The 26,144-nt window shown below is 44.9% G+C and overlaps 1 protein-coding gene across 1 annotated transcript in view; it reads right to left on the bottom strand.

The window, feature by feature from the left end:
* The window catches only part of KIF13B (kinesin family member 13B), a 124,382-nt gene that overhangs the window by 61,173 nt on the left and 37,065 nt on the right, over positions 1-26,144 (bottom strand). The window contains 11 exon segments of the mRNA XM_081001252.1: positions 276-422; positions 2,175-2,307; positions 7,288-7,445; positions 8,562-8,732; positions 11,961-12,089; positions 13,039-13,188; positions 16,588-16,734; positions 18,175-18,337; positions 21,773-21,983; positions 23,155-23,368; positions 23,372-23,417. Coding sequence (XP_080857378.1) covers positions 276-422; positions 2,175-2,307; positions 7,288-7,445; positions 8,562-8,732; positions 11,961-12,089; positions 13,039-13,188; positions 16,588-16,734; positions 18,175-18,337; positions 21,773-21,983; positions 23,155-23,368; positions 23,372-23,417 — 1,669 coding nt within the window.

The raw sequence follows: 26,144 nt of genomic DNA, 5'->3' as shown, positions 1-26,144 counted from the left end.
TAGCTTATACCTAAATCCGGCACTGGCAGGTCAAAACACAAGGAGAAAAAATAACAATTAAAAAACCATTAAGCATTGATAGAATTGAAACTACCTATCTGTCTGCTGGCTTCCGTCTGTCTTGGGAGACAAAGCAGGAGCGTGCCTTTGGGGGTGAAGTCAAACTGTTGGAAGGTTACAGATATATGATCCTGGGACCTTCCGCATGCACCACAGATACTTTCTCTATGAGCTACAGAATCTCCAATATTTACATTATAAGCAAGGGCTCTTACCTGATGCATCTCATGGCCTTTTGGAGACCTGGTGTGCTTGATCTGAACGCAGCCCACTCCGACCGAGAGGATGGATTCTTCCATCAGAGGCAGCGTGCCCGACTCCTGCACGGACTTCACTTCCACTTGAATTCGGTGCGACTGGCCCTGCACGCCCAGGGAACGCAAAGAAACGGCACGTTGGAAGGGGGGGGGGAATGGTGGTAGGGGGGAGACCTCTGCTGGCAACTGCTTTCTAGGCAGCACTGCACCAGAAATATGCACTGACTTGGCCGTGTATGTCCAGATCGACAACCCGCTCCCTCCAAAAGACGTACAATTTAAGATGAGACATTAAAAAGAGTTTTAAAACTTACAATTAAAAAAAAAAAAGCCAACCACAATCAACAAAAAAAGTGGAATTATGAAGTTATATATCCAGGCGTCGAACGCCAGCATTATGAGATGTCTTCAGCATTTTCTGAAAACATATAACAGAGTTTCTATATCTATATATCTAGATATATATATATATAGAAGTCGAACAGAATCCGTTCCGGAAGTCCGTTCAACTTCCGAAATGTTCGAAAACCAAAACGCGGCTTCCGATTGGCTGCAGGAAGCTGCTGCAGCCAATCAGAAGCTACGGAAGCTCCTTCAGGTGTTCGGGTTCCAAAGAATGTTCACAAACCGGAACAGTCGCTTCCGGGTTTGTGGCATTCGGGAGCCAAAATGTTTGAGAACTAAGCTGTTTGAAAACCAAGGTACGACTGTATGTAATTTTTAATAACTTTTCTGTTTTACAGTTTAGAATATACATTTAAGCATCCTTAAGATATCAGTGACTTCCCTTCTTCTCTTTCCATGGTTCATTTTACATATCATAAATCCCTGCATATTTTATAAAAACTGTTCAATTTATCTTAATGCTGCTTAAATATAGTCGGGCCCCCCACAAGGTCTGAGGGACAGTGGACCGGCCCCCTGCTGACCCCTGGATTAGACAAATATATGGAGGTAAAGTCTATAGCAAGCCACCATGGCTAAGTTCAATGCCAGAGGCAGCATTCTTCTGAAATATCAATTCCTGGGACTCAAAAGCGGGGGGAGGGCTGCTTTACCCAGGTCTCGCTTTCAGGCTTCCCAAAGGTGTTTGGGCTGTGAGAAAATGATTCTGGGCTAGATGGACCACTCGCCTGATCCAGCAGAGCTTTTCTTATGTTCCCACATCCAGCAATCTGGCTGCGTTTGGACGTCATGATAAAGCCACGGCTTACCACAATGTCTGAACGCAGTCACGGAAGCCCACCTTAACAAGTAAGCTGAAGATTGTTAGAATTCCTGCTCCATGATTGAAGTCATGGGATTGTTGTCTATCACATGATGGTGTATGTTTTGACTCCACAGAGTGGGAAGTGACGGAGACAGGGTGTTTGTGTTCCTGTGTTCCGTCAAGTGGGACAATAGTCCGTTGTTCTTTTTCTCTTTGCTGTCTGATGCTAGAGAGAGAGGGAGCCATGTTGCAGTGCTCCGTGTGTGTTTATATGTAAATAAAGGAGATTAGCCAAAATGCTGAGTTGCTGAGGTCTGTCGCGCAAGCTGCGAAGACTCTGCGGATCCCTAAGTGTGCCGATGTCTGATGGCATCGGTCGCTGTGATGTTCAGGCTGAAGAAAGCTTTTGAAGCTCCCAAACGATCGACCAGGAGGGAGAGAACATGCCAGTCGGGCATGTGTCTCAGCCAGGGTCCTACCCGAGTGTAGGACGGGCTTCTGACAAAGATATCACGAATATCTTGCCAGAAGAGTGATGCCCAGTTATTTCATTGATTAACTGATATTTCATTAATTGATCGATCCACTAAAGAGGGAATTCAGCACGCTGAACAAGGCAGCGTGGGCTCCCTTACTTTCCATCTTACCTGCCTGAGTTGAAAGATGCCACCTGTGTGTACATCTTTTGCTGGAATCACCTCCACTGGGCAGTATTCTCCATTCTCATTAAGCTCCAGAATCTGAACCCACAGCTCCACTTTTCGGGTGACTTCGCTCCACCTGCAAATAACAACACTTCTGTGACCGATATAGAACTTTGCCTCTTGACAGAGGCCTTCGGCAGCCTGGCTAAACCCTGGGAAAGGTCCGAAAACATTTAAGAGAATGGGAGCAGGGTGGGGTGATGGAAAACAGCTCCAATGTGTGGTTCCATTGGGAAAACGCTTGTTAAAAACCAGCTGGGAAGACACATGATAAAAACTTCACCTGTGGAATTATGTTCCAACCACAGAAGAATGGTTGAATAAATTATGCAAATACTTGGAATCAGCAAAGCTGACTGATTTGATAAGACAAAAACCAAAACATATAATCCAGAAACAATGGAAATGTTTAAATGATTATTTATGTAGACAAAGTTTAAATGTAAGGTATTGGTTGTGTTTAGAACAGATTTATGAAAGATTTAGAAAACTTATTGATTAGAATATTTGTGTGAGATTGTATGGGGAAAATATGGAATAACAGATACAATCTTGCTTAACATGTATATAGGAAGTGCAGTGTAAGCGATGGAAGTCAATCAATGAAATTTTATTATTGAGATATTTGTAGGGTAAATTTGGAAGAAGTTCTTCCAACTTTTCTTCTTCTTTCTCTCTTTATTTTTTCTTTCTCTTTTTTCTTTTCCTTTTTCCTCTTTTGTTCTTTTTAATATATGTGTGTGCATATCTGAAATATATATGTATGCATTTGTAATATTTTGCTTATATTTTGTAATAATTATGTTAAATAAACTAATAATAATAGAAATAAATAAATAAAAACTTCACCTGTGTCTCTGCTCAAACACAGCATTACATTTTGCCTACCGAAACAAGTCATGTTTAAAAGTGCACCAGCTATAGAGCCAAGATGGATTAAAAAATTAAATTTGAGACTACTTTCAGCCATGATGGTTATCCTCTGCCTCCACAATTGGAGGCAGTAATGCTTTTGAACACCAGCTGTTGGAAACTATAGGGTAGAGGGAGTGTTCTTGGGTTCGAATCCTGCTCACGGGTTTGCCACAGGCATCCAGTTGGCCACTGTGAGATCAGGATGCTGGACTCTGTCGTAAACAAAAATCTGCCCTTTTCCCTTATGGGATATCCAAGAGTCCATATAGAGTCCTTACATAGGTTCCCTATTGGTAGGAGAAAAGAACAGAGGCCAACCAGAGAATATTGAGAAGCAAAACAGCTAGTAAGCCTGATCTTTATTGATCTGTTGCAATAGGGTGCTCCCCTCACCCGCAGGAGAGAGGAGGGACCCAGAAAAATGGCGCGCAAGGCCTTATAAAGACTTTGAAATTGCCACCCTGTAGATCAAGACCACCCCCAGAAACATCATACAGACATCACAGAAGGGGTGTAACCTAAGACCACCCCTCAGATACATCACACCTACATCACAGAAAAGGCGGTCTAAAACAGAAATTTGAATGTTGTTTTTCTCCTGTCTGGCAGGTCACTTGATTGGATTGCCTGGGGAGCCCGGCCATTCTTTTGTAGTGATAAATACTTGGTTCCTGGACCAGGTCACAGGCTCACACCCTATTCAAACACAGACATACCCTTAAGACAGGATTTGTGAAGGAAAAGACAATGGGGAGGTTTCCCACTTTGACCTTGCAGAGAAAACATTGGCTCAGTTTAGGAATCAAAATGGCATCAGGTTGGTCTTCCTGTGCTGATCTATGTACGTGCTTGGTTGGTACACTTATGAACATTTCCATATATCTAAGACCTCAAAATTCCTATCACAATATAATGGGCCTTTCGCCTGATCCAGCAGAGCTCAAGCTTCTTATACTCAATTTCTGATCTTTGTATATTTGATGTGTGTATGTTTATGCAATATCAAAAGAAAAATTATATAAATATAAAAAAGAGAGAGATGAAGAGAAAGGTCTCATCATCATCAGAGAGACCCTCCTCTTTATGATGAGATGAAAAAGATCTTTAAATTAACATTTTCAAAGAAGCCAGAAGCATTTCTATTTGGAATTCTAACAACAACAACAAATTATATATACCCCGCCCATCTGGCTGAGTTTCCCTAGCCACTCTGGGCGGCTCCCAATCGAGTGTTAAAAACAATACAGCATTAATATCCCGAAAAATATAAGAGAAATCTTTTTATATGCAACAGCCGCTACCCGGTTATTAATTGCGTCGAACTGGAAAGGGAAAAAAGTACCAACAGTAAGGGAATGGCAGAATAAGTTATTAAGACTACACAGAAATGGCTCAATTGACAAATAGATTAAGCGGAAATACAAAACAATTATTTACGCAAAAATTGGATACGTTCAAGAAAAAGTAAAACTGATAATGATAGTAATAACAACCTTAAATAATTATACTGTTAAATATTGATTTAAACTTGTACTTGCACATGCTCTTTTCTTATACTTTCTAGCTAAACAAAAATAAACCAAAGTAAAAATCCAATAAACTAAATTATATCAAAACAGACTGTCATTTTCCGATGTAAGTTACATTTACAACACTGAATGTACTTATACTTCTTACCTTACTCTTACTATAATTTCTAGTACTTTCTTATAACATATTGTACCGTTTTTCCTTATTTAATAGTATTTCATTTAAACAAGAGTCATTCAAACGCTGCCACAGATGTTATATCGTGTTATATTTTTGTAGGTGTTTCTTTGTACATGTACTTAAGATTGTGTGTGGGTGTCAATTAATAATAATAAAATTTTAGAAAGAAAAAAAGGAAGAAGAGGATGGTATCGGGGCAACAGGAGAGGGAGCTTCGAAGAAGGGCAGAGAGTACCGTATTTTTCGCTCTATAAGACGCACCAGACCACAAGACGCACCTAGTTTTTGGAGGAGGAAAACAAGAAAAAAAATATTCTGAATCCCAGAAGCCAGAACAGCAAGAGGGATCGCTGTGCAGCGAACGCAGCGATCCCTCTTGCTGTTCTGGCTTCTGGGACAGCTGCGCAGCCTGCATTCGCTCCATAAGACGCACACACATTTCCCCTTACTTTTTAGGAGGGAAAAAGTGAGCCTTATAGAGCAAAAAATATGGTAGTTGCCAGTGCCAGATCTACAGAACAATCCATCTTCTTTATATATGGTATCCCAAAAGGCTTTAATCTTGGAACATGCCCATATATTATGAATTGAAAAAGATATTTAAGTATAATTTCAGCAAAAAACCAGAGGCTTTCCTGTTGGGGTTAATTGAGGAAATCCAAATGAAAGATGCAAATTTGTTCATGTATGCAACAACGGCCGCAAGAATACTCCTGGCCCAGAAATGGAAGCAACAAGAACTCCCCAGATTGGAAGATTGGCAAGTAAAGATGGTCGAATACGTTGAGCTGGCAAAGCTGACGGGGAAGATTTGGAATCACTGTGATGATTTGTTCCAAAAGGACTGGGGAAAAATATATACTCTATATGAAAGAAAATTGCAAACAGTTGAAAACGTTTGTAGGTTTAAGTTGAATTGTTTGGTAATGGGAAATTAAGGAGCTGATTTACTTATAAGTAGGTGATTGTTAAAAGATTAAGGTAAAAAAGTGAATTTAGGAATGTGGAGAAATTGGTAATGAGATATGGATGTCTGCTAGAGGGAAGGAAGTCCATGCTTTATTTAAGCAATGTCTTAAGTCATGAATTATTATTTTTGATATTGAAATGTAATAAAATATGGAAAACTTAATAAAAATTATATTAAAAAAAAAAAGAACAATCCATCTTCTTGGTCAGCAACCATGGTCTCCAATAGATGCAGTTGCAAGCGAACAAGTAAATGTGTGAATGCTTGGGTTTGCAGAACCCAGTTGGGTAAAATACTTTGTATGTGCTCAGAAGTTAATTGCACTGTGTGTGAGCTGTGAGGGGGTGTTGGGAATCTGAATACGTGCAGCTACCCACACAGAGTCAATTAGGGTTTGGCAGACAGCCAAAAGCTCATGTGAAGGAGTATGTCTGCCTGGTGATACAGAGGCATGGAGACAGCTCCCTGATTGGTCAAGCTCTCTCAAGGGAGTGATAATTAATGGCCTACTAACTGTCAGTTCAGTGGTTCAGTGTGTCAGTGTAGGAGTTGTGAGCCGTGTATGAGAGAGCTAGCTAAAGATCCGTGTTCTGTTCTGTTCCTGTATATAGTCCACTGTATATAATAAACACCTAACTACAAGTTCCTGGTTCCTGCTTCGTCTATCCTGTCTGCAGCCAAGTCGCCAATTGCTTCCATGGATTCTGCGTATACTCTGCTAGGTCGGCTAAGGTCCTGCAACTAGTCGGAAAGTTGTGAAACACCAATAGGTTTTGCCAATAGTTACTTCCTTGGCTGACCCAAGGATCCAGTTTTACAAGAGATCTCCTTCCTTTCCACTTTGTTGTTGTTGTTGTTTAGTCGTTTAGTCGTGTCAGACTCTTCGTGACCCCATGGACCAGAGCACACCAGGCACTCCTGTCTTCCACTGCCTCCCGCAGTTTGGTCAAAGTCATGTTGGTAGCTTCGAGAACACTCTCCAACCATCTCGTCCTCTGTGCCCTCCATCTTTCCCAACATCAGGGTCTTTTCCAGGGAGTCTTCTCTTCTCATGAGGTGGCCAAAGTCTTGGAGCCTCAGCTTCAGGATCTGTCCTTCCAGTGAGCACTCAGGGCTGGTTTCCTTCAGAATGGAGAGGTTTGATATTCTTGCAGTCCATGGGACTCTCAAGAGTCTCCTCCAGCAGCACAATTCAAAAGCATCAATTCTTCGGCGGTCAGCCTTCTTTATGGTCCAGCTCTCACTTCCATACATCACTACTGGGAAAACCATGGCTTTAACTATACGGACCTTTGTTGGCAAGGTGATGTCTCTGCTTTCCACTTACCTTTCCACTTACCCTCCAGCTAATCCTGCAGAGGATTATATAGGATGTACGAAGCAGCTAGCTCTGTGCTCCATTGCTAAGCCCCGCAAAAAGAGCATTTGCTGTGAAGAAGCACCTTTGCATCTCTCTCTTACCTGTCTCGGAGGCTTCGTGTTTTGGCCTGGATAATCCCCAAATCCCACAGCGCCGGGTTTTTGCGGGGGTCGCACGCCTTGTGCCCGTAAACTTCGATGGCCAAAGCACCGTCAGAAAGGTACTCCATGAAATCTTCAGTGATGTTGACGGAGAATTCCTAGAAAAGAGAGAACAATTGCAGCGCTTCAAATTTAGTCTCTGTTCCACGGATACAAGAAGCCTTCAAAAAAAAAAGACGCTAGAAAAGTTTCGACTATGCAAAGCCAAGAAATCTGCCCAGGAATGCTTGAAATCAATAGCTCAGAGATACAGAAATTTACAGGAAGCTCGAATCCGTATGACCTAACTGTTTTGTGCATTGCTTTGAGGTTCCTTTGAATTTAGAGCAATTAAGGTTTTTTTCCCCTTAAAAAGTACAGTGGTGCCTTGGTAATCAAATGCCAAAAACCCAGAAATAAGTGTTCTGGTTTTCGATTGTTTTTTGGAAGCCAAACGTCTGATGCGGCTGTCAGCTGTTGTTTCAGCTGCACCAATCAGAACCTGCGCCTCGGTTTTTGAACATTTCGGAAGTCAAACACACTTCCGGAATGGATTTTTTTTTTTATCATCTACAATACTGTCTTATTTATTTTATAGTACAGTACATTGATTATTGCTTTCATTTTATGGATCTGTGCGCTGCTCTGGTTTGCCTGAAGTGGCTTAGTCATGCTGGCCACATGACCCAGAAGCTGTCTGCGGACAAACGCCGGCTCCCTCGGCCAGTAAAGCAAGATGAGCGCCGCACCCCCTGAGTCGTCCGCGACTGGACTTAATGGTCAACGGTACCTTTATCTTTACCTTGATTATTGCAGTTCATTTTTTTGTTGTTTTTGCAACTGTGTGGAACCCAGTTCAGCTACTGATTGATTGATTGTGTGACCAAAGTACACTGTTCACTGCTTTCATTTTATGGATCAATGGTCTCGTTAGATAGTAAAATTCATGTTAAATTGCTGTTTTAGGGGTTGTTTTTAAAAGTCTGGAACCGATTAATCCGTTTTGCATTACTTTCTATGGGAAAGAGCGTCTTGGTTTTGGAACGCTTTGGTTTTGGAACAGACTTCCGGAACAGATTAAGTTTGAGAACCAAGGTACCACTGTAAGCCTCTCCTCCTTCTCCTCCCCTCTTTACAGTTTTCACCGGAAGGCACCAAGGCGCAGGCAACAGATGCTCTCACGGCGTAAAAGCCCTCACTTTCTCTGCAGGGGCTAAAAGCAGAAGCAAAATTACATTGCAGTGATCGAAGACCACCATGCCCCGTGGCTCCTTGCTGATGGGAGACAGAGAGGGGTCCACTTCCGGGGCCACCGTCACGGGTTCCATTTGATCCCAGAAGGAATACTTGCAGAAGACGAAGTTGGAGAGGTGTTGCGGCAAGCCAGTAGCCTGAAGGATTTTGATCTAGGAGGAAGCAAACACACACACGGAGTCACGTTCCAACTGTGCAATTACACAGCAAGCTTTAAATCACATCTTTTTCGCTCCATAAGATGCACCTGACCATAAGACGCTCCAGGGGTCCCTTTACCTTTTTATCCCATGAAATAGATATGGATGATAACGCAGAACGAAGATCCCCACTAGGGGTCACTGAATGACCAGTTTGGGGGAAGGCACAGCTGGGGTTTGTTTTATTGGGGGGGGCAGACCCAAAGGATTTTTCCTTGGCTGTCTTGATGCGTACCTACTTCCTGAATGGAGTTCTATACAACTGGCGCATTGCTCCAAACAATAATGTTTCATATCGGATTCCACTGGAACTGCTCACAGCTCAGACTGCTGCTGTTGTGATCTCATCCAGTGACCAGGGAACAGTCAAGAGGGACATTTCTGGTTAATTTCCTGGGTATCCTTGCAGTTTTGCCGGGTTCCCTGATGGCCCATCTAGCCCTGTATCCTGTTTCCAACGGAGGACAGTCAGGCGCCTTCAAAAGTCCTCAAGGGAGGCGTGAAAAAAGGACGGCGCTCTTCTACTGCAATATCGGCATGTGCGTTTATTTTAATTTTTTGTTTCATAAAGTGGATACAGAGCTCAAAGTGGTTTTCAAAAAAGATCAAGCAATAAAATGGCCACTAAGGAAAATCAAGAAGCAGTTTAAGGCATTGGAAAAGTTAAAATGGCAAGCTAGAAACATTCAGACGAGCCTAAAATAACAAGGGACTAAAAACGGGCAGGCTTTTCTAAACAAGTATACAGCGAAGGTGCCTGCCTGGGATCAATAGTCAGGGAGATGTCAAGGAAATAAACAACTATCCGATTTTTAGAATACATCTGAAGGCAGCCATGTTTAGGGAAGTTTCTAATGTTTGATGTTCTATTGTGTTTTTAATATTTTGTAGGGAGCCACACAGAGTGGCTGGTGAAACCCAGCCAGATGGGCAGGGTATAAATAAATTATTATTATTATTATTATTATTATTATTATTATTATTACAGTGGTACCTCGGGTTACATACGCTTAAGGTTACACACGCTTCAGGTTACAGACTCCGCTAACCCAGAAATATTACCTTGGGTTAAGAACTTTGCTTCAGGATGAGAACAGAAATCGTGCTCCTGCGGCGCAGCGGCAGCAGGAGGCCCCATTCACTAAAGTGGTGCCTCAGGTTAAGAACAGTTTCAGGTTAAGAACGGACCTCCGGAACAAATTAAGTACTTAACCTGAGGTACCACTGTATTATTCTTCTAAAGGGTTGCTGCCACATTAAAAGATCGAGTTCTGACAAACATGGAATGGGCATCATGTGGCACCTGACCTATTGAAGCAGTCGAGTGGGCACATATGGGGAGTACCAGATTTACGTACAGTGGTGCCTCGCAAGACGAAAAGAATCCGTTCCGCGAGTCTCTTCGTCTTGCGGTTTTTTCGTCTTGCGAAGCAAGCCCATTAGCGGTTTAGCGGATTAGCGCTATTAGCGGCTTAGCGGATCAGCTGATAAGCGGCTTAGTGGCTTAGCGGATCAGCTGTTAAGCGGCTTAGCGGATCAGCTGATAAGCGGCTTAGCGATCAGCTGTTAAGCGGCTTAGTGGCTTAGTGGATCAGCTGTTAAGCGGCTTAGTGGATCAGCTGATAAACGGCTTAGCGGATCAGCTGATAAGCGGCTTAGCGGATCAGCTGATAAGCAGCTTAGCGGCTTGGGAAAAAGGGGGGGAAAGGAAAAAACCCCCGCAGGAACTCGCAAGACATTTTCGTCTTGCGAAGCAAGCCCATAGGAAATTCATTTTGCGAAGCACCTCCAAAACGGAAAACCCTTTCGTCTAGCGGGTTTTCCGTCTTGCGAGGCATTCGTCTTGCGGGGCACCACTGTATAAGCTAAACAAGCTATAGCTTAGGGCCCCACCCTCTTGGGGGGCCCCAAAGAAATTTAAAGGAAAAAAACACTGGATACACATTTCCAAAATATAAGATAGAAAACAAATCAAATAAAACCTACATACAGCAACAGTGTTTTGTGTTGTGTAGGCTCCTGTGATGTAAGTCATGGGCCCCACCTGCTAGCCTGCTCCCTAAAATATCCCTGGTTTACTCATTTCTATATACAGGGTGCCTACATTCTGCTATTTATAATTATTAGTAGCTTGCATCATATATTTACACCTACTATTTTTTCATGTTATAGCACGTTTCTAGAGACTAGATTATGAGTCTTTGTAAATTTTCTAAAGGAACTTTTCTTATTGCCAAATGCCAAGGTACTTGCATTATTAAGTTTGTTATGAATAAAAAACCATTTTAAGTTAGAGGTTAATGATTTCACTATTAATATACTTCTTCTTTTTTTTGTTAGAGCGTTTATCAATTTTCCAATAAAAAACATCCCATTAGCATATCAAATCATAATCAAAAATAAAAAAACTAAAATAAAAAAAAACCAATTGTCTTCCGAATTTAATTCTGATTTTGCGACTTCCCACGGTCTGAATGTCAAAGCAACTCCAAGTCTCAGTCTTGCCTCTCACGATATTTCCATATTTCCATATCTCTCCAAGCTTCTTTGCCTCTGGCTCTATTAATATACTTCTTCTTAATTGTATTTCACTATTAACATGCTTCTTCTTAATTGTATTTCAGTTCAACAATTACTTTGATAAAATACATATGTGCAAATGGCTTTAGATACCTACTAGATCCGTAAATGACCATATAGCATACAGTGGTACCTCTGGTTGCGAATGGGATCTGTTCCAGAGCCCCATTTGCAACATGAGCAGAACGTAACCTGCGCCTGCATGTCTGCACATGCGCGGGTTGCGATTCGCTGCTTCTGCGCATGATGTCATTTTGAGCGTCTGCGCATGAGCGAGCGGCGAAACCCCGAAGTAACCCTTTCCGGTACTTCTGGGTCTCCGCGGGACGCAACCTGAAAAGATTTAACCTGAAGCAAACATAACAAGAGGTATGATGTATATTCAACACAAAAAACAGCGCCAATTTGTTGTTGACAAAGACAGCTGGACATACAAAGGCCCTATTACCTTCAGTAGCTTAGGGCCTCATCCAGCCTAAATCCGGCCTTGCATATGGGGCACTTATGTTGCCTCTATAGCTATCAGACAGCTAGTTGCCCATTTTCTGTGCCTAGGTGCTTCGCAAAGGGAAGCGGGGAGCACTGTCTCTGCAAACTCACCATGCACGCCAACTTGTGCTCCTGCAGGTCGTTCTCGCCGAATCCTTCCATGCCGTCCTCGCCTCCTGCGATGCGCTCCCCAATCTCCCCGCTCACCCGCACAACTTCGACGTGGAGGCGTCCGGCCACCTGTAAGGGGGGGAATAAAAACGCCATGGTCATGGACCGGCCGGATGGATGCCGAGGAGTGGCGGGGGGCTGAGCGGCCGGGGAGCTGCCCCTGACTCCCACTTTGACACCCAGGAGGGGGAGATTTTTAGGAACACAAAATAAAAATGCAACCCAAGACAAACTGTACACTATTTCTATGCAAAGTCCCAGAATGCCAAGAGGCGCCACCAGTAAATACAGAGAGCGTGTGGATGGTCCGGGAATCAGCATGTTTTTACATGAGTAGAATGTGTCCTTTTATTTAAAACGCATCACTGGGTTATTTGTGGGGCATAGGAATTCGTTCATTATTTTTTTTGCAAAATATACTCCAGCCCCCCACAAGGTCTGAGGGATGGTGGACTGGCCCATGGCTGAAAAAATTTGCTGACCCCTGTCCTAGAGTGTGGGTAGGCAAACTATGGCCCGGGGGCCCGGATCCGGCCCAATTGCCTTCTAAATCCAGCTCACAGATGGTCCGGGAATCAGCATGTTTTTACATGAGTAGAATGTGTCCTTTTATTTAAAATGCATCTCTGGGTTATTTGTGGGGCATAGGAATTCGTTCCTTTTTTCTTTTTTTCAAAATATAGTCCGGTCCCCACAAGGTCTGAGGGACAGGGGACCAGCCCCCTGCTGAAAAAGTTTGCTGACCCCTGGCTTTGGTCACCCAGGAGAAACTGAGCCAGTGTGGTGTAGCGGTTAAGAGCGGTAGTCTCGTAATCTGGGGAACCGGGTTTGCGTCTCCGCTCCTCCACATGCAGCTGCTGGGTGACCTTGGGCCAGTCACACTTCTCTGAAGTCTCTCAGCCCCACTCACCTCACAGAGTGTTTGTTGTGGGGGAGGAAGGGAAAGGAGAATGTGAGCCGCTTTGAGACTCCTGAAGGGGAGTGAAAGGCGGGATATCAAATCCAAACTCAAACTCACCTCTCCTTTCTGATTGATGATGGGCACAGCGTACTGCAGCTTCACATCGTAGAAGAGGGACTCGAGGAAGACATTCGCCACGCCGATCAGGCTGTGGTTCTCCTGCTCGTCGTAGAAAGGATCCGCTCGCCGGAAATACGACCTCATGACCTGGATTCGCGAAAGGGAGACAAGTGGCAAAGCCCTATGGTGACCAGATCCACAGGCAGCTGCCATGGCACTATCTCACAAGATTGAGGACGGCAGATCTTGCTTTCTATTCTGCCCTTCCTCCCTGAGGAACCGAGGGTAGCTACACAACATTGTAAATTAAAGAAGTATGGATGTACTATTTCAAGAAAAAGCATCTCTGACCATGCTGGCAGGGGCCTTGCGGTCCAAAATATCTGGAGAAAGATTATGGTTGATCTTTGCAGACAATAATAATAATCAAAGAACCTCTTTTGGACTTCTGGGATGGAAAGGAAAATGAATGAATTTGTGGTGCCTGGATTGAGCATCAGCTAGCAGCGGGAAGAGTAGGAAGTAGGAAAACATCAGCTAGTAGTGGGAAGAATAACTAGATATTACTAGGATTTTGAACATTGGATAATAATAATAATAATAATTATTATTATTATTATTATTATTTATTTATACCCTGCCCATCTGGTTGGGTTTCCCCAGCCACTCTGGGCGGCTTCTAACAGAACACTAAAATACAATAACGTATTAAATATTAAAAGCTTCCCTAAACAGGGCTGCCTTCAGATGTCTTCTAAAAGTCTGGTATTATGGTATTATGAGGAACTCTTGTAGGCGCGACAGACAGACATCACTTTTTACTCATCTCTCTCTTTCCCTTTATTCTATCATTCTTATATATTTGCTTGTTTGCTTTCTTCTTTATTTTCTTTCTTATTCGTTGTCTTGTTTCTGGTATTTTTTTTACCGTTATGTTGAAAAGCTTTATTAAAACTATATCTATGGAGGGGGCACCCGGTTGGGGAAGGATGGCCCAAGGCCACACCTCATACAGCCTTTCCAAATGCCTGAGTCCCCACTGGGTGTTGCTGAGACTACAACTCCCATCAGCCCCAGCCAGCGTGGCCCAATGGATGTTGGGAATTGTAGTCCAACAACATCCGGGGGATGGATAGATGTACTTTATTCGCGTTAGCCAACGGCCAGAGCAACATAAAACAAGCAATATATACAATTAAAAAGACAACAATGGGTCAAAAGGACAATCAGATGACCAAGATTATCGTTCAGATAGTGGCCCTTAATCTCACTGCACCCTCGATAAACCTGGCAACCTTTGCTGTGTTTTCTGATCATTTTGATCTGATAAAAGAAAGGACAATGTGGCCGCAGATGGGCGGCCTGGGATGGTAAGTAAGAGTGGGGTGATCTCGTTCCTCAGATTCAGATCTTTATAAAGGGGACAGGACAGGGGAACATGAGCTACTCTTGAGGTTGCAAAGCATAGCACTTGCTCTCCTCTCTATTTAAATCTCCCTTTGTGTAGAGATTTTCAAAAGGGTTACATGACAAATCTGAAGAATCATGAACTGTGCAGGCTGTTTATGCTAGCCAGATTTCATATGTTTCCCTCGATGATGGTAAGAGGAAGATATTTAGCTCTCCCAGAAACAGAGCATCTCTGCAAATGTGGTAGGCAGGAACCTGACACGTTGGAGCATATTTTCTTTTCTTGTGATTTTGGCATTTATGCCAGCAGACAATTGTTAGAGGCCTTACAACTTAACAGGCTCGGCTCCATGACGCCAACGGTTCAGGACCTGCTCTCAGACAGGAATGATCAAGTTACTTTAATAGTGGCTAAATTTTTGAGTGCTGTCCATGTGGAAAGACTGGGCCATTATGGAGAGATTTAGTGGTTCTTGATTGGTCAGTGATGTCATAGTGTCGTACTGTATTATTTATGCAAATTGTTATGCTGAATTCGTATTTTCCACAATTTGCATATGGTGTCTGTATTATAATGTGTGGTCTGATATGCCTAATAATGGATTGATTGAAACATGAGCCACTGTTTCCAGATTGCCATCTCCACATGGGCAGAGTCGTTTCTCAGTTGGAATCTTTTGGTATCTGCCCTCAAGTACGGCAGAGGGCATCACATCCAATCTGGCCAGTGTGAAGAAGGCACGTCTGTATTTGGGGATAGTTAATTTATACAAATATGGTGCCAGGGAATCAAACTGAGAAGGGGGGGAAAGGCATACCAAGGTCAGAATTTCTTTACAATGGCCAGATTGTTCTGTTGCTCTAAGTCCTTTAGACGCTGTCCAATTAACATCCAGGGGGGTGTCAGGAAGAGCTGACCTAGTGCCATAGCTGTCAACTTACAGATTTGAAAATAAGGGACCAGCAGCCTCGAAAATAAGGGATCAGCAGCCAAAATAAGGGATTTTGGCTTAGCTTATACAGAAATCCGGCACTGATGGAGCCAGGCTGCTTTGGCTGCGACTGACTGTGTTATGCAGGGGGTTGGACTAGATGATCCTAAGGGTCTACAACTCCGACCAAAGAAGAGTGGCAGACAAAACTGATGAACGACATCGAAATGGCAAAGCTTACAGGCAGAATTAGAAACCAGGAAGAGGACCTCTTTAATAAAGAATGGGGAAAGTTTTTGATTTAGTTGAAAAGCTATTGTAAAGAGTTATATACATTGGTAGGACTGACAGAAAACTTGTAGTAAAAATTTGAACTATGGATGGACAAATGTTTTATAAAAATAGAGTTATGAAAGGGGTGCAGAGCGGGAAATCACTACATTAAGATGCTGCACTGGTTGGAGGGGATGCTAAGCAGCACATCAGGGCTGCCGTCGTCCTGGCGCGAGGAGTTCCATCGGCCCTTCCCCGCCCGAGAGAGAGGGAGGGAGGGAGACTCTCGCCCACGCCACCCGCGAGCCTGGCATGAGGTGGTTGTGGCGCCACAGTGGCCGCTGAAGTGCCGCCCTTCTGCGTCCCTCCCCATCCCCTCCTCTTCCTCCTCCCTCAGGCCGCCTCCTCAGCCGCTACCGCCGCCTCCGGCTTCCCCTGGCAGCGCGGCGGAAGTCTCGCAAGAGAGGGGCTGCCTGCCTGCCCACCGCCACCCGTCTCCTCACGACGCGCTCCTGAGGGGGAAAAGGGAGAGACGGAGACGCGGCAGCTCGTGTGCGCGCTCTCTCTCGCGGCGGAGGATGCCGAGACGCTGCTTCCCTCCTGAGCCGGGCGAGCGTGAAACCCGGGAAATTTAAGGGACATCATCAATAAGGGACAGCAGCGGGACACGGTGCTGGGATAAGGGAGTTTCCCGCCAAATATGGGACGGTTGACAGCTATTCCCAGTGCACCCACGGCAGGGGCGAGATTTGAACTGGGGCCTTCCTAACATTCTCTTGCGCTGCGGCGCCACACGCCGGGGACGAGGAACCTGGGGCCCTCCCGATGTTGTGGAACTTCAGCTCCCATCATCCCTGGCTACTGGTGGGAACTGTAGTCCGAGGGACCTACAGAGCTGTTCTGCTACTCAGGAGAAGCGGCGGCTCCATACCAGGTTGTCTTCCTCGCAGTCCTTCCATTCTTGATAGAGGTCCCTCATGTCTACCAGCCGGTTCTCCAGCTTCTCTAAGGACCAGATCTGCTTGCCTTTCCCTTTCCTCCGAACTTGGATGGCTGGCTCACTAAGGACGGCACCTCGCTGCGGGGGGGAAAAGGACAAAGGAGGAGATTGCGGCGGGGAGCAGAAATAAAACGGCAAGGTAAAAATCAACTTGGGAATGCGAATGGAATTTCCTTGAAAACACAAAGCAAACTCACTCATAATACACCCAAAGAGCAGCTAGAACTGGAATGTTTTCATGTTGCAGGCAATATAAGTATTGCACATGCTGGAGAAGATATTTGATCCTTTATCTATTTAACAAATTGTTAAGGAAACAACCCCAAATAGGTTTATGAAGAGAATACATATCGTGAACCAGTAGGCTGACCGGAGGGCTAACGGCAGCTTGTTAAGATGAAAGCCTGTGATAGCTTAACCTCTTTATTTTTCAAGAAAACCCCTATACAGCGGTAGCTTGGTTTGCATACGTTTTGGATTACAAGCAAGTCAAACCCAGAACTGCGTGTCCCGGTTTGCAAACCTTTTTTGGATTGCAACCCATTTTGGGGGGGATTACGAACAAAAAATTTTTGGGGGCCCCACTGGCAAAAGCGTGCCTTGGGTTACCACATGTTTTGGTTTACAAATGAACCTCCAGAACAGATTATGGTTGTAAACCAAGGTACCACTGTACAGTGTTATAGGTAAAGGTCAAGGGACCCCTGACCACTAGGTCCAGTCGCGGCCAACTCTGGGGTTGCAGTACTCATCTTGCTTTACTGGCCGAGGGAGCTGGTGTACAGCTTCCGAGTCATGTGGCCAGCATGACTAAGCCACTTCTGGCGAACCAGAGCAGCGCACGGAAACGTCGTTTACCTTCCCGCCGGAGTGGTACCTATTTATCTACTTGCACTTTGACGTGCTTTCGAACTGCTAGGTTGGCAGGAGCAGGGAGTGAGCAATGGGAGCTCACCCCATCGTGGGGATTCGAACCGCCAACCTTCTGATCAGCAAGTCCTAGGCTCTGTGGTTTAACCCACAGTGCCACCCGCGTCCCTGTGCAGTGTTATACTGTACCCCATACAGTGGTACCTCGGTTTTCGGATGTAATCCGTTCCAAAAGACCGTTTGACTTCCGAAACGTTTGAAAACTGAGGCGCAAAGGGCTGTCTGCAAATGCAATTGAGAAAATTGGGGGGGAAACTCAGCGGAAGCTGTTCAACTTCCGAGACGCGTTCGAAAATGGAAGCATTTGCTTCCGGGTTTTCGGCGTTCGAAAACCGAAACGTTCGGTTTTCAGGATGTTCAAAAACCAAGGTACCACTGTATTCTGTTGTAAAAGCACATGGTGGACCTAACTGATCGTGCAAATAAATAAGGTGTATGTTTTGGGGTTGTTGTTTTTTAACTACAGCTGCCATTTTGGGCCTAAAAATACAAATGCTCTAAATCAATACATAATAGTCATCGAAATTCCAGCTGGCCGATGGAATCCATTCTCGAAAGACGATGAATGTGGCTGGGCAGGTTCCTCACCTTTCTGTTTGCGTTAAGGCTGGAGGCTGGGATCTGCAGGGTGACCTTGTATTCCGTCCGTTTGTCCATCTCTTCGGCGATGAAGCTGGCTTCTCTCACGTACAAGTTGGCCTTCATAATCTGCTCCCTCAGCTTCCTCAGGCTGTGGGTCAGCATCTCTTCCCTTTGGGGAAAGAGGAAACCGTGCAATTTGGAAAAGAGCGTTTCAACGGCTGCTAAGGATGCAAATCTCAAGGATCAGTTTTGGAATTCGTACTGGACGTTGTAATACGACTACACTATGGCATGCAGCTGAATTGAAACATCTAATCAGAAGCTCAACTGTTTATGGGGCCACTATGCTGGTATCTGAATGGGGCAGGAATGGTTTTGCATCTTCCACTGTCATTATCATTCCTAAATTTAGAGGGACCACCTTGTTTAAGAGCTCACGGTGAGCAGTTTGCCACTTTGAACTATGGTTTTTAGATCATGGTTTGGAGACGAACCATGGTTGTCACTAACCATAGTTTACCCTGTTGGGACACCATGGTAAACATGGGTGGTGAAACTGTGGCTGTTAAAGTGGTTGTTGAACTACAATTACATAATCACAGACCACTGGCCATAATGGCTGGGGCTCTTGGAAGCCCAATAGCGTCTGAGAGCCACATACCCCTCCAGTAAACCATGGCTTGTATGAACCAGGAAGTGGGAGGACAGAGCACACAGGCCCAAAACGTGTCCCTGATGAACAAACCATGGATTTGTCATTGTGCCTGAATGGGGTTGCAATGCACCTATAAAATACAAAAGGCTAAGGTTGCAGTCCTCAACTCACCTAGGGATAAGTCCCACTCATGCTGAGAGCAACAGTCTGTGACAGGCTGCCATGCTCAGAGTGTTGTGAACTGCCAACCTTACTATATGCTTGTGAAACATGGACCACTTATAAACGCCATCTCCAACTCCTCGAAAGATTCCATCAACGGTATCTCCAAAAAATTTTACTTGGGAAGACAGGTGAACTATTATCAGTGTACTGGAAGAAGCAAAGATCACCAGTGTCGAAGCAATGATTCTTCAACATCATCTTTGTTGGACTGGTCATGTTGTGCGGATGCCTGATGATCATCTTCCAAAGCAACTACTCTATTCCGAACTTAAAAATGGAAAGCGCAATGCTGGTGGTCAACAAAAGAGGTTTAAAGACTCTCAAGGCAAATATTTAAAAATGTAGTATAAATACCGACAACTGGGAAACACTGGGATGCGAGCGCTCCAGTTGGAGAACAGCCTTTGCCAAAGGTGTCGTGGGCTTTGAAGACACTCGAACTCAGGACACAAGGGAGAAACGTGCTATATTAGTGTATTTTTGGTCTTTGTGGAAGCCACCCAGAGTGGCTGGGGAAACCCAGCCGGATGGGCGGGGTACAAATAAATTATTATTATTATTATTATTATTATTGGAAGGAACGCTTGGCAAATCCACACTGTGATCAACTCCCGCCCGGAAACCAATGTCCCCACTGTGGAAGGACATGTGGATCCAGAATTGGCCTCCACAGTCACTTACGGACTCATTGTTAAAACCATGTTTATGGAAGAGAATCTTACTCGGCTACGAGTGATCGCCAAAGAAAGAAGAAGAAGGGTTAGAGTATTGGATTAGGACCTGGAAAGCCAGGCTTCCAATCCTGACTGGGTGACCTTGGGCCAGTGACTGTCTCTCAGCCTAATCTACCTCGCAGGGCTGTTGTGAGGGGAACCACGTGCGCTACCTTAAAGGAGACGTGGGGTGTAAATGTGATTTATTCAAATTATTTATTACATGCTTCCCCCGTCTTTTCTCCGAAGCACTCAAGGTGGAGCCTACGGTTCTCCCTCCCCCTGTATCAGATCAAGTTATTTATTCAGCCTCAGTTATACATCTGTAAAATGGGGCACACATGCGAGCACACAGACTATATCCTATGTCCTATATCCTTTCACTAATTCTTCGAAGGGTGTAATAATTCTCTTACTACATTTTTTAACTTCTTCCTTTAGCAGAGAGGAAATTTGTCTTTTCTGTAACCAATTAATTTTATTCCAAATACCACTTTCCTGTTCCATTGTACCTTCCCCAACTATTCTCCATCTCCTCAGTTGAGATCTCCTTTAATTTATCCCCTACCTCCTTTGGGACGAGCTCCCTGAACGGGGCCATTTTATCATAATACCACATTTTGGTAAGGGGAGAGAGGTCAGGAAAAAGCTCCCTTCTCCACTTCTCCCACACCCAGATGGACCCCGTAAATGTTGATATTCTATATACTTGCCTTTTCCTTTTCCTCCTATCAAATATTCTTATTTTCCCTTCTACTACTTCCAAATCCTCCCGCTCAATACACCCCAAATCTTCCCCAATCAAATCATAAGATGTCTCAGTTGGTAGGCTTCGTAATATAAAACCAAGTTATTTATTTAGCCTCAGTTATACATCTGTAAAATGGGCCACACATGCAAGCACACAGACTTCCTCCAAGTCCCGTCACAATTGTGAGAGCCCAAGGGAGGAGATGGAGGGCAGAGGAAGCAAAAGGAGCTAGGAGGGGAAGCAGGGGCTCCGTTCCCCAAAAGGCTGCAAATTTTCTCTTCCTTTGTTGGTATGTCCTGAGATTTCCATTTAGTAGCAATCACTACCCAGGCAGCTGTTGTTGCATATAAAAATATTGTTTTTTTTTCATATGTTGTATGTCTTTGCCCACCAAAGGATTCGGTGGACTTATAAATTAAGTGAGTATACAGAATTGGCAGATTTAACTTCAATTATAAGATATCAATCAAATCAAAAGTTAAGAATGGCGTGAAAGTATTTCGGAGATTATATGTCAAAATAGTGTTCTAAAAATGACATGTTAAGAGGCTTAGAATAAAAAAATGTAAGCAATAACAAAACAAAGAAAGAAAGAAGGAAAAATCAGAATTTAACAAAAATAATGTATTATAGAGTGCAAGGGGGGAAAGGTAGAAAGAAATATACAGAAGTCGAATTGCTGTGGAGGGAAGTAGAGGGTGGGTGATGGGTTTTATAATTAAGTGTATAATTATGCAATATTATAAATTTAGATATTATATTATAACCAGGGCCAGGGCCAGGGCCTTTTCAGCCGTGGCCCCGATCTGGTGGGACGCTCTGTCACAAGAGACCAGGGCCCTGCGGGACTTGACATCTTTCCTCAGGGCCTGCAAGACAGAGCTGTTCCACCAGGCCTTTGGCCAAGGCACAGTCTGACCCCCTCCTTTGGTAATCCTCACAGAACTCTAGCCCAATGGTTGCCATCAATTTGATTTGAACTGATTTTATAATGAATTGATTTTAGAATGCTGTATTATTTTACTGTTGTTAGCCGCTCTGAGCCCGGCTTTGGCTGGGGAGGGCGGGATATAAATAAATTATTATTATTATTATTATTATTATTATTATTATTATTATTATTATATTTTATGTGAGGGAATCATTGGGAATTTTTGGTTATTATGTATATGTGTTAAGTTTCAATAAAGATTTTTTTAAAAGGCTGCGAATTCTACGCAGCTGCTCCTTCCACGAAGCCGCAGAATCCCCTCCACTCACCTCTCTTCCGCCCACTGCCGAAGCCGCTGCTGAGCATTGGGAGAGTGCCAGGAGAACCTGTCCATGGTGCGGAAGTGCTGTTTCTCGGGGGAAAGGCGCCTCCGGAGCTGCTCCAGCTCGTGCTCGTACATCAGCCTCTGACGCTCCAGCGCAGTCCGCTTCTCCTCCTCGTGCTGCTGCTCCAGGCTTTGCAAAATTGACTGCATGGGATCTAGGAAGGCGGAAGAGTTTGTTTCAGTCGGATGCCGGCCACAGGCTCCGCAGAGCTCAGTGGTATCTACAGAGGACCATTCCATCAACGGTGTCTCTGAAAAATTGTACCCATCGCTTGGGAAGACAGGCAAACTAATGCCAGCGTACCGGATCCATATTTGAGTTCTGCTCAATCTGGTTTCTGATCCATAATTGACTTCTGCTCAATGATTGAAACTAAGACCTTCACGTCGAATCTGACTATGGACTTACGTGAACTTATCTCCATTCATAAACTCTTATCTCTAATCCTGTAACTAATTATTGTGTTATACATATCCACAGATTGAGGCTGAATCCTGACAAGACAGAAGTACTGTTTCTGGAGGACAGGAGGCGGGCTGGTGTGAAGGACTCCCTGGTCCTAAATGGGGTACTGTGCCCCTGAAGGACCAGGTGCGCAGCCTGGGAGTCATTCTGGACTCACAGCTGTCCATGGAGGCGCAGGTCAATTCTGTGTCCAGGGCAGGTGTTTATCAGCTCCATCTGGTACGCAGGCTGAGACCCTCCCTGCCTGCAGACTGTCTCGCCAGAGTGGTGCATGCTCTGGTTATCTCCTGCTTGGACTACTGCAATGCGCTCTATGTGGGGCTACCTTTGAAGGTGACCTGGAAACTACAACCAATCCAGAATGCGGCAGCTAGACTGGTGACTGAGAGCGGCTGCCGAGACCACATAACACTGGTCTTGAAAGACCTACACTGGCTCCCAGTACATTTCCGAGCACAATTCAAAGTGTTGGTGCTGACCTTGAAAGCCCTATATGGCCTCGGTCCAGTATACCTGAAGGAGCGTCTCCACCTCCATCATTCTGCCCGGATACTGAGGTCCAGAGCCGAGGGCCTTCTGGCGGTTCCCTCGCTGCGAGAAGCCAAGTTACAGGGAACCAGGCAGAGGGCCTTCTCGGTAGTGGCGCCCTCCCTGTGGAATGCCCTCCCACCAGATGTCAAAGAGAAAAATAACTACCAAACTTTTAGAAGACATCTGAAGGCAGCCCTGTTTAGGGTAGTTTTTAATATTTAATGCTGTATTGCTTTTAACACTCGATTGGAAGCCGCCCAGAGTGGCTGGGGAAACTCAGCCTGATGGGCGGGGTATAAATAATAAATTATTATTATTATGCACCTTACCGTTGCCACCCAGAGCTTTCATGGTGACCTCCATCTGTGCATATTCGTAGCTGAAGTTAATCTCGCTGGAAACCTCACTGGAGCTGTCTCCGTCCAAATCCAGCTGCTCTGAACTGTTGCTTCCTTTCATTGAATTGTCTTTGTCGTCATCCTCGGCTTCCGACTTCTTCTTCTTTTTCGGCAAATTCAGTCTGGAAAGGAGGGAAGGGTCCCATTAAAACTCTGGTCGATGCGAAAGATCCCCGCACTTCAGGGGGTTTGGACTAAATGGTACCTTCCATCTCTACAATTCTATGACCTTTGATCGAATTACAGGGTTATAATATATCTCCCGGTCTGCCCAACGGAGGACCTTAAGGTCCATAAATAGCAACACCCTAGAGGTCCCAGGCCCTAAGGAAGCTTCAACCAGAGCCAGGGCCTTTTCAACACTGGCTCCCGCCTGGTGGAACGCTCTGTCTCATGAGACCACAGCCCTGCAGGATCTGATTTCTTTCCGCAAGGCCTGTAAGCCTGTAAGTTGTTCCGCCTGGCCTTTGGCTTGGAATCAACTTGATCCCCTCCCCCTCTTTCCTTTTTCCTTTCTCCTCCTGTGTTGGAACTCCTATTTGGGGACTTCCCTGGCTTTTTTCTGGCCCATGTAGGACCAGTCTGGAAAGTTAGCCTTGGTGAAGACTTGACGTTTTTATCCCCAAAAAAGTTTTTTATTTGAGTTTCCATTGAAATGAGGCTGCATTTTAATGTTTTAATGTTGTATTTTAATCTTGTTTTTTAAGCTGCATTTCAATCAATTGTTTTTATATTTGGTGTTAGCCGCCCTGAGGAGGGTGTTAGCCGTCTTGATTATTATTATTATTATTATTATTATTATTATTGCAAATGTTCCTGCGCCATGCAGGGAGGTGCCAGCCACTGCAATCAGCAGGTTTTGGCTCTAGTAAAAGTTATGGAGTGGGAGATCAACACTTTTTATTGTTCGTTTTGTTTCAACCCACAAGGTACAATTCGCTCTTAGGCAACCCTTGCTCGTTTCAGTAAGGCTGCTTACCCTAAGGTGGAGCCCTCTAGGCATGTCCAAAGTCCGTTCCAGGGGCCTAATCCGGCCCGCTGGTCGGTATAATCCAGCCCCTGTGGCAGTTTATTTCCTGGGGTAAAATCCTAAAAAACCCCTCAACTTCAATCCTAAAAAAAGGTTAACAACTTTGGTCGGCCCTCACAGCCCTTCACTTCATCAAATCTGGCCCTCTTTGAAAAAAGTTTGGACACCACTGCAGTCTAGGCGATTTGAACTACCATATTTTTCGCTCTCTAAGACGCACTTTTCCCCTCCTAAAAAGTAAGGGGAATGTGTGTGCGTCTTATGGAGCAAATGCAGGCTCCTTGGCTCTGCTCAGTGCTCCCTTTAAAGAGCCACGTGGAGTGTGTGTGCGGCTACCCTTCTCCCTCCTCTGGGAAAAGCCTCCAAGAGTTGCACACATGCTCTTTAAAAGGAGCACGGCTCTTGGGGGAGCCTTCATCCCGCTGCCCGGGAGAGGCTGCGCGCAGCTATCCCATAAGCCAGGACGGCAAGTCATCCCCTTGCTGTCCTGGCTTCTGGCTTAGTGTGTGGCTCTTTCGGGAGGTGGGGGAAGGGACAGAGTGCGCGGAGCATGTGTGTGGCTATGGGGGGCTTTTCCCCGAGGAGGGAAAAGCCCCCAAGAGCCGCACACACGCTCCGCGCGGCTTGTGAAAGGGAGCGCTGAGCAGAGCCTGGGATGCAGACAGGCTCTGCTCAGCGCTCCCTTTAAAGAATATTATTTCCCTTGCATTCCCCCTCTAAAAATAAGGTGCGTCTTATGGTCAGGTGCGTCTTATGGAGCGAAAAATACAGTACAACTCCCATCAGTTGCACTCAGCCTCAGAGGTGGTGATCCCAAACCTCTGGAGGGCACCAGGTTGGGAAAGGCTGAAGTAAGGCATGTGCAGGCGAACATCTGGGAGGAATGTGCTGCGCTGTTACCTGGCAAGAGGGCGTGTGACGCTCAAGTTTTCTAAAGCCAGAATTCCTCTGTTGAGCTCTAACTAACCAAACAGCTCTAAGGATTATATCCTTCAAACAGAAAACCACAGGCACGCCCTCCGTTCCCCATCCAGATGGATGTGCAGCTTTTATCCGGAATTAAAAGGCACCCAAGGGAGTTATTAAAAAATCACAGGGATTCATCTGCAAAGCCAGAGGTCAAGGGAATCCTACAGGCCAAGGTGTAGACTTGCCAGGCTCCTGGTTTTTAAAGATTTTTTGTAATGCTTTTAAATTAAACCAGGACACGCAGTGACATAGCAGTGCAAAGGTATACAGTGGTACCTCGGGTTAAGTACTTAATTCGTTCCGGAGGTCCGTTCTTAACCTGAAACTGTTCTTAACTTGAAGACCACTTTAGCTAATGGGGCCTCCCGCTGCCGCTGCGCGATTTCTGTTCTCATCCTGAAGCAAACTTCTTAACCCGAGGTACTATTTCTGGGTTAGCGGAGTCTGTAACCTGAAGTGTCTGTAATCTGAAGTGTCTGTAACCCGAGGTACCACTGTACAGCCTTATTGTAGCCTAATTTAAAGCGTCTGTAACCCGAGGTATTTGCGGGGTGGCTACAAAAACCAATAATAAAAATAAACCGAAAAGTGTCCTTAGGAGGGTGTAGAGATGGAAAGAAGCAGCTATTAAGAGCGGATCTTCCTTTCTCTTGACTGCTGGGACCCATTAAATCAGGGGTTCTCAAACCTTTTCAGGTCATTGCCCCCCTAGGTTCCATAAACTCACCCCCAGTGCCCCCCTCCTCTATAAAAAGCAACACTCAGAACAGCTGTTTGCATGACCCACTAAGGAACGGCACCAGAAAATTCAGAACGGTAACAGTTAATTGCATGTTCATTCAAAGTCCCAATTAAAACTATTTAATTTACTGAACGGCACCGGGTGGCGCTGTGGGTTAAACCACAGAGCCTAGGACTTGTC

This window comes from Podarcis pityusensis (assembly GCF_964106645.2).
Source record: "Podarcis pityusensis genome assembly, chromosome: 3".
Classification (NCBI taxonomy): domain Eukaryota; kingdom Metazoa; phylum Chordata; class Lepidosauria; order Squamata; family Lacertidae; genus Podarcis; species Podarcis pityusensis.
Note: the sequence above shows the minus strand (reverse complement) of the source record. Positions and strands in the feature narration are given on the sequence as shown.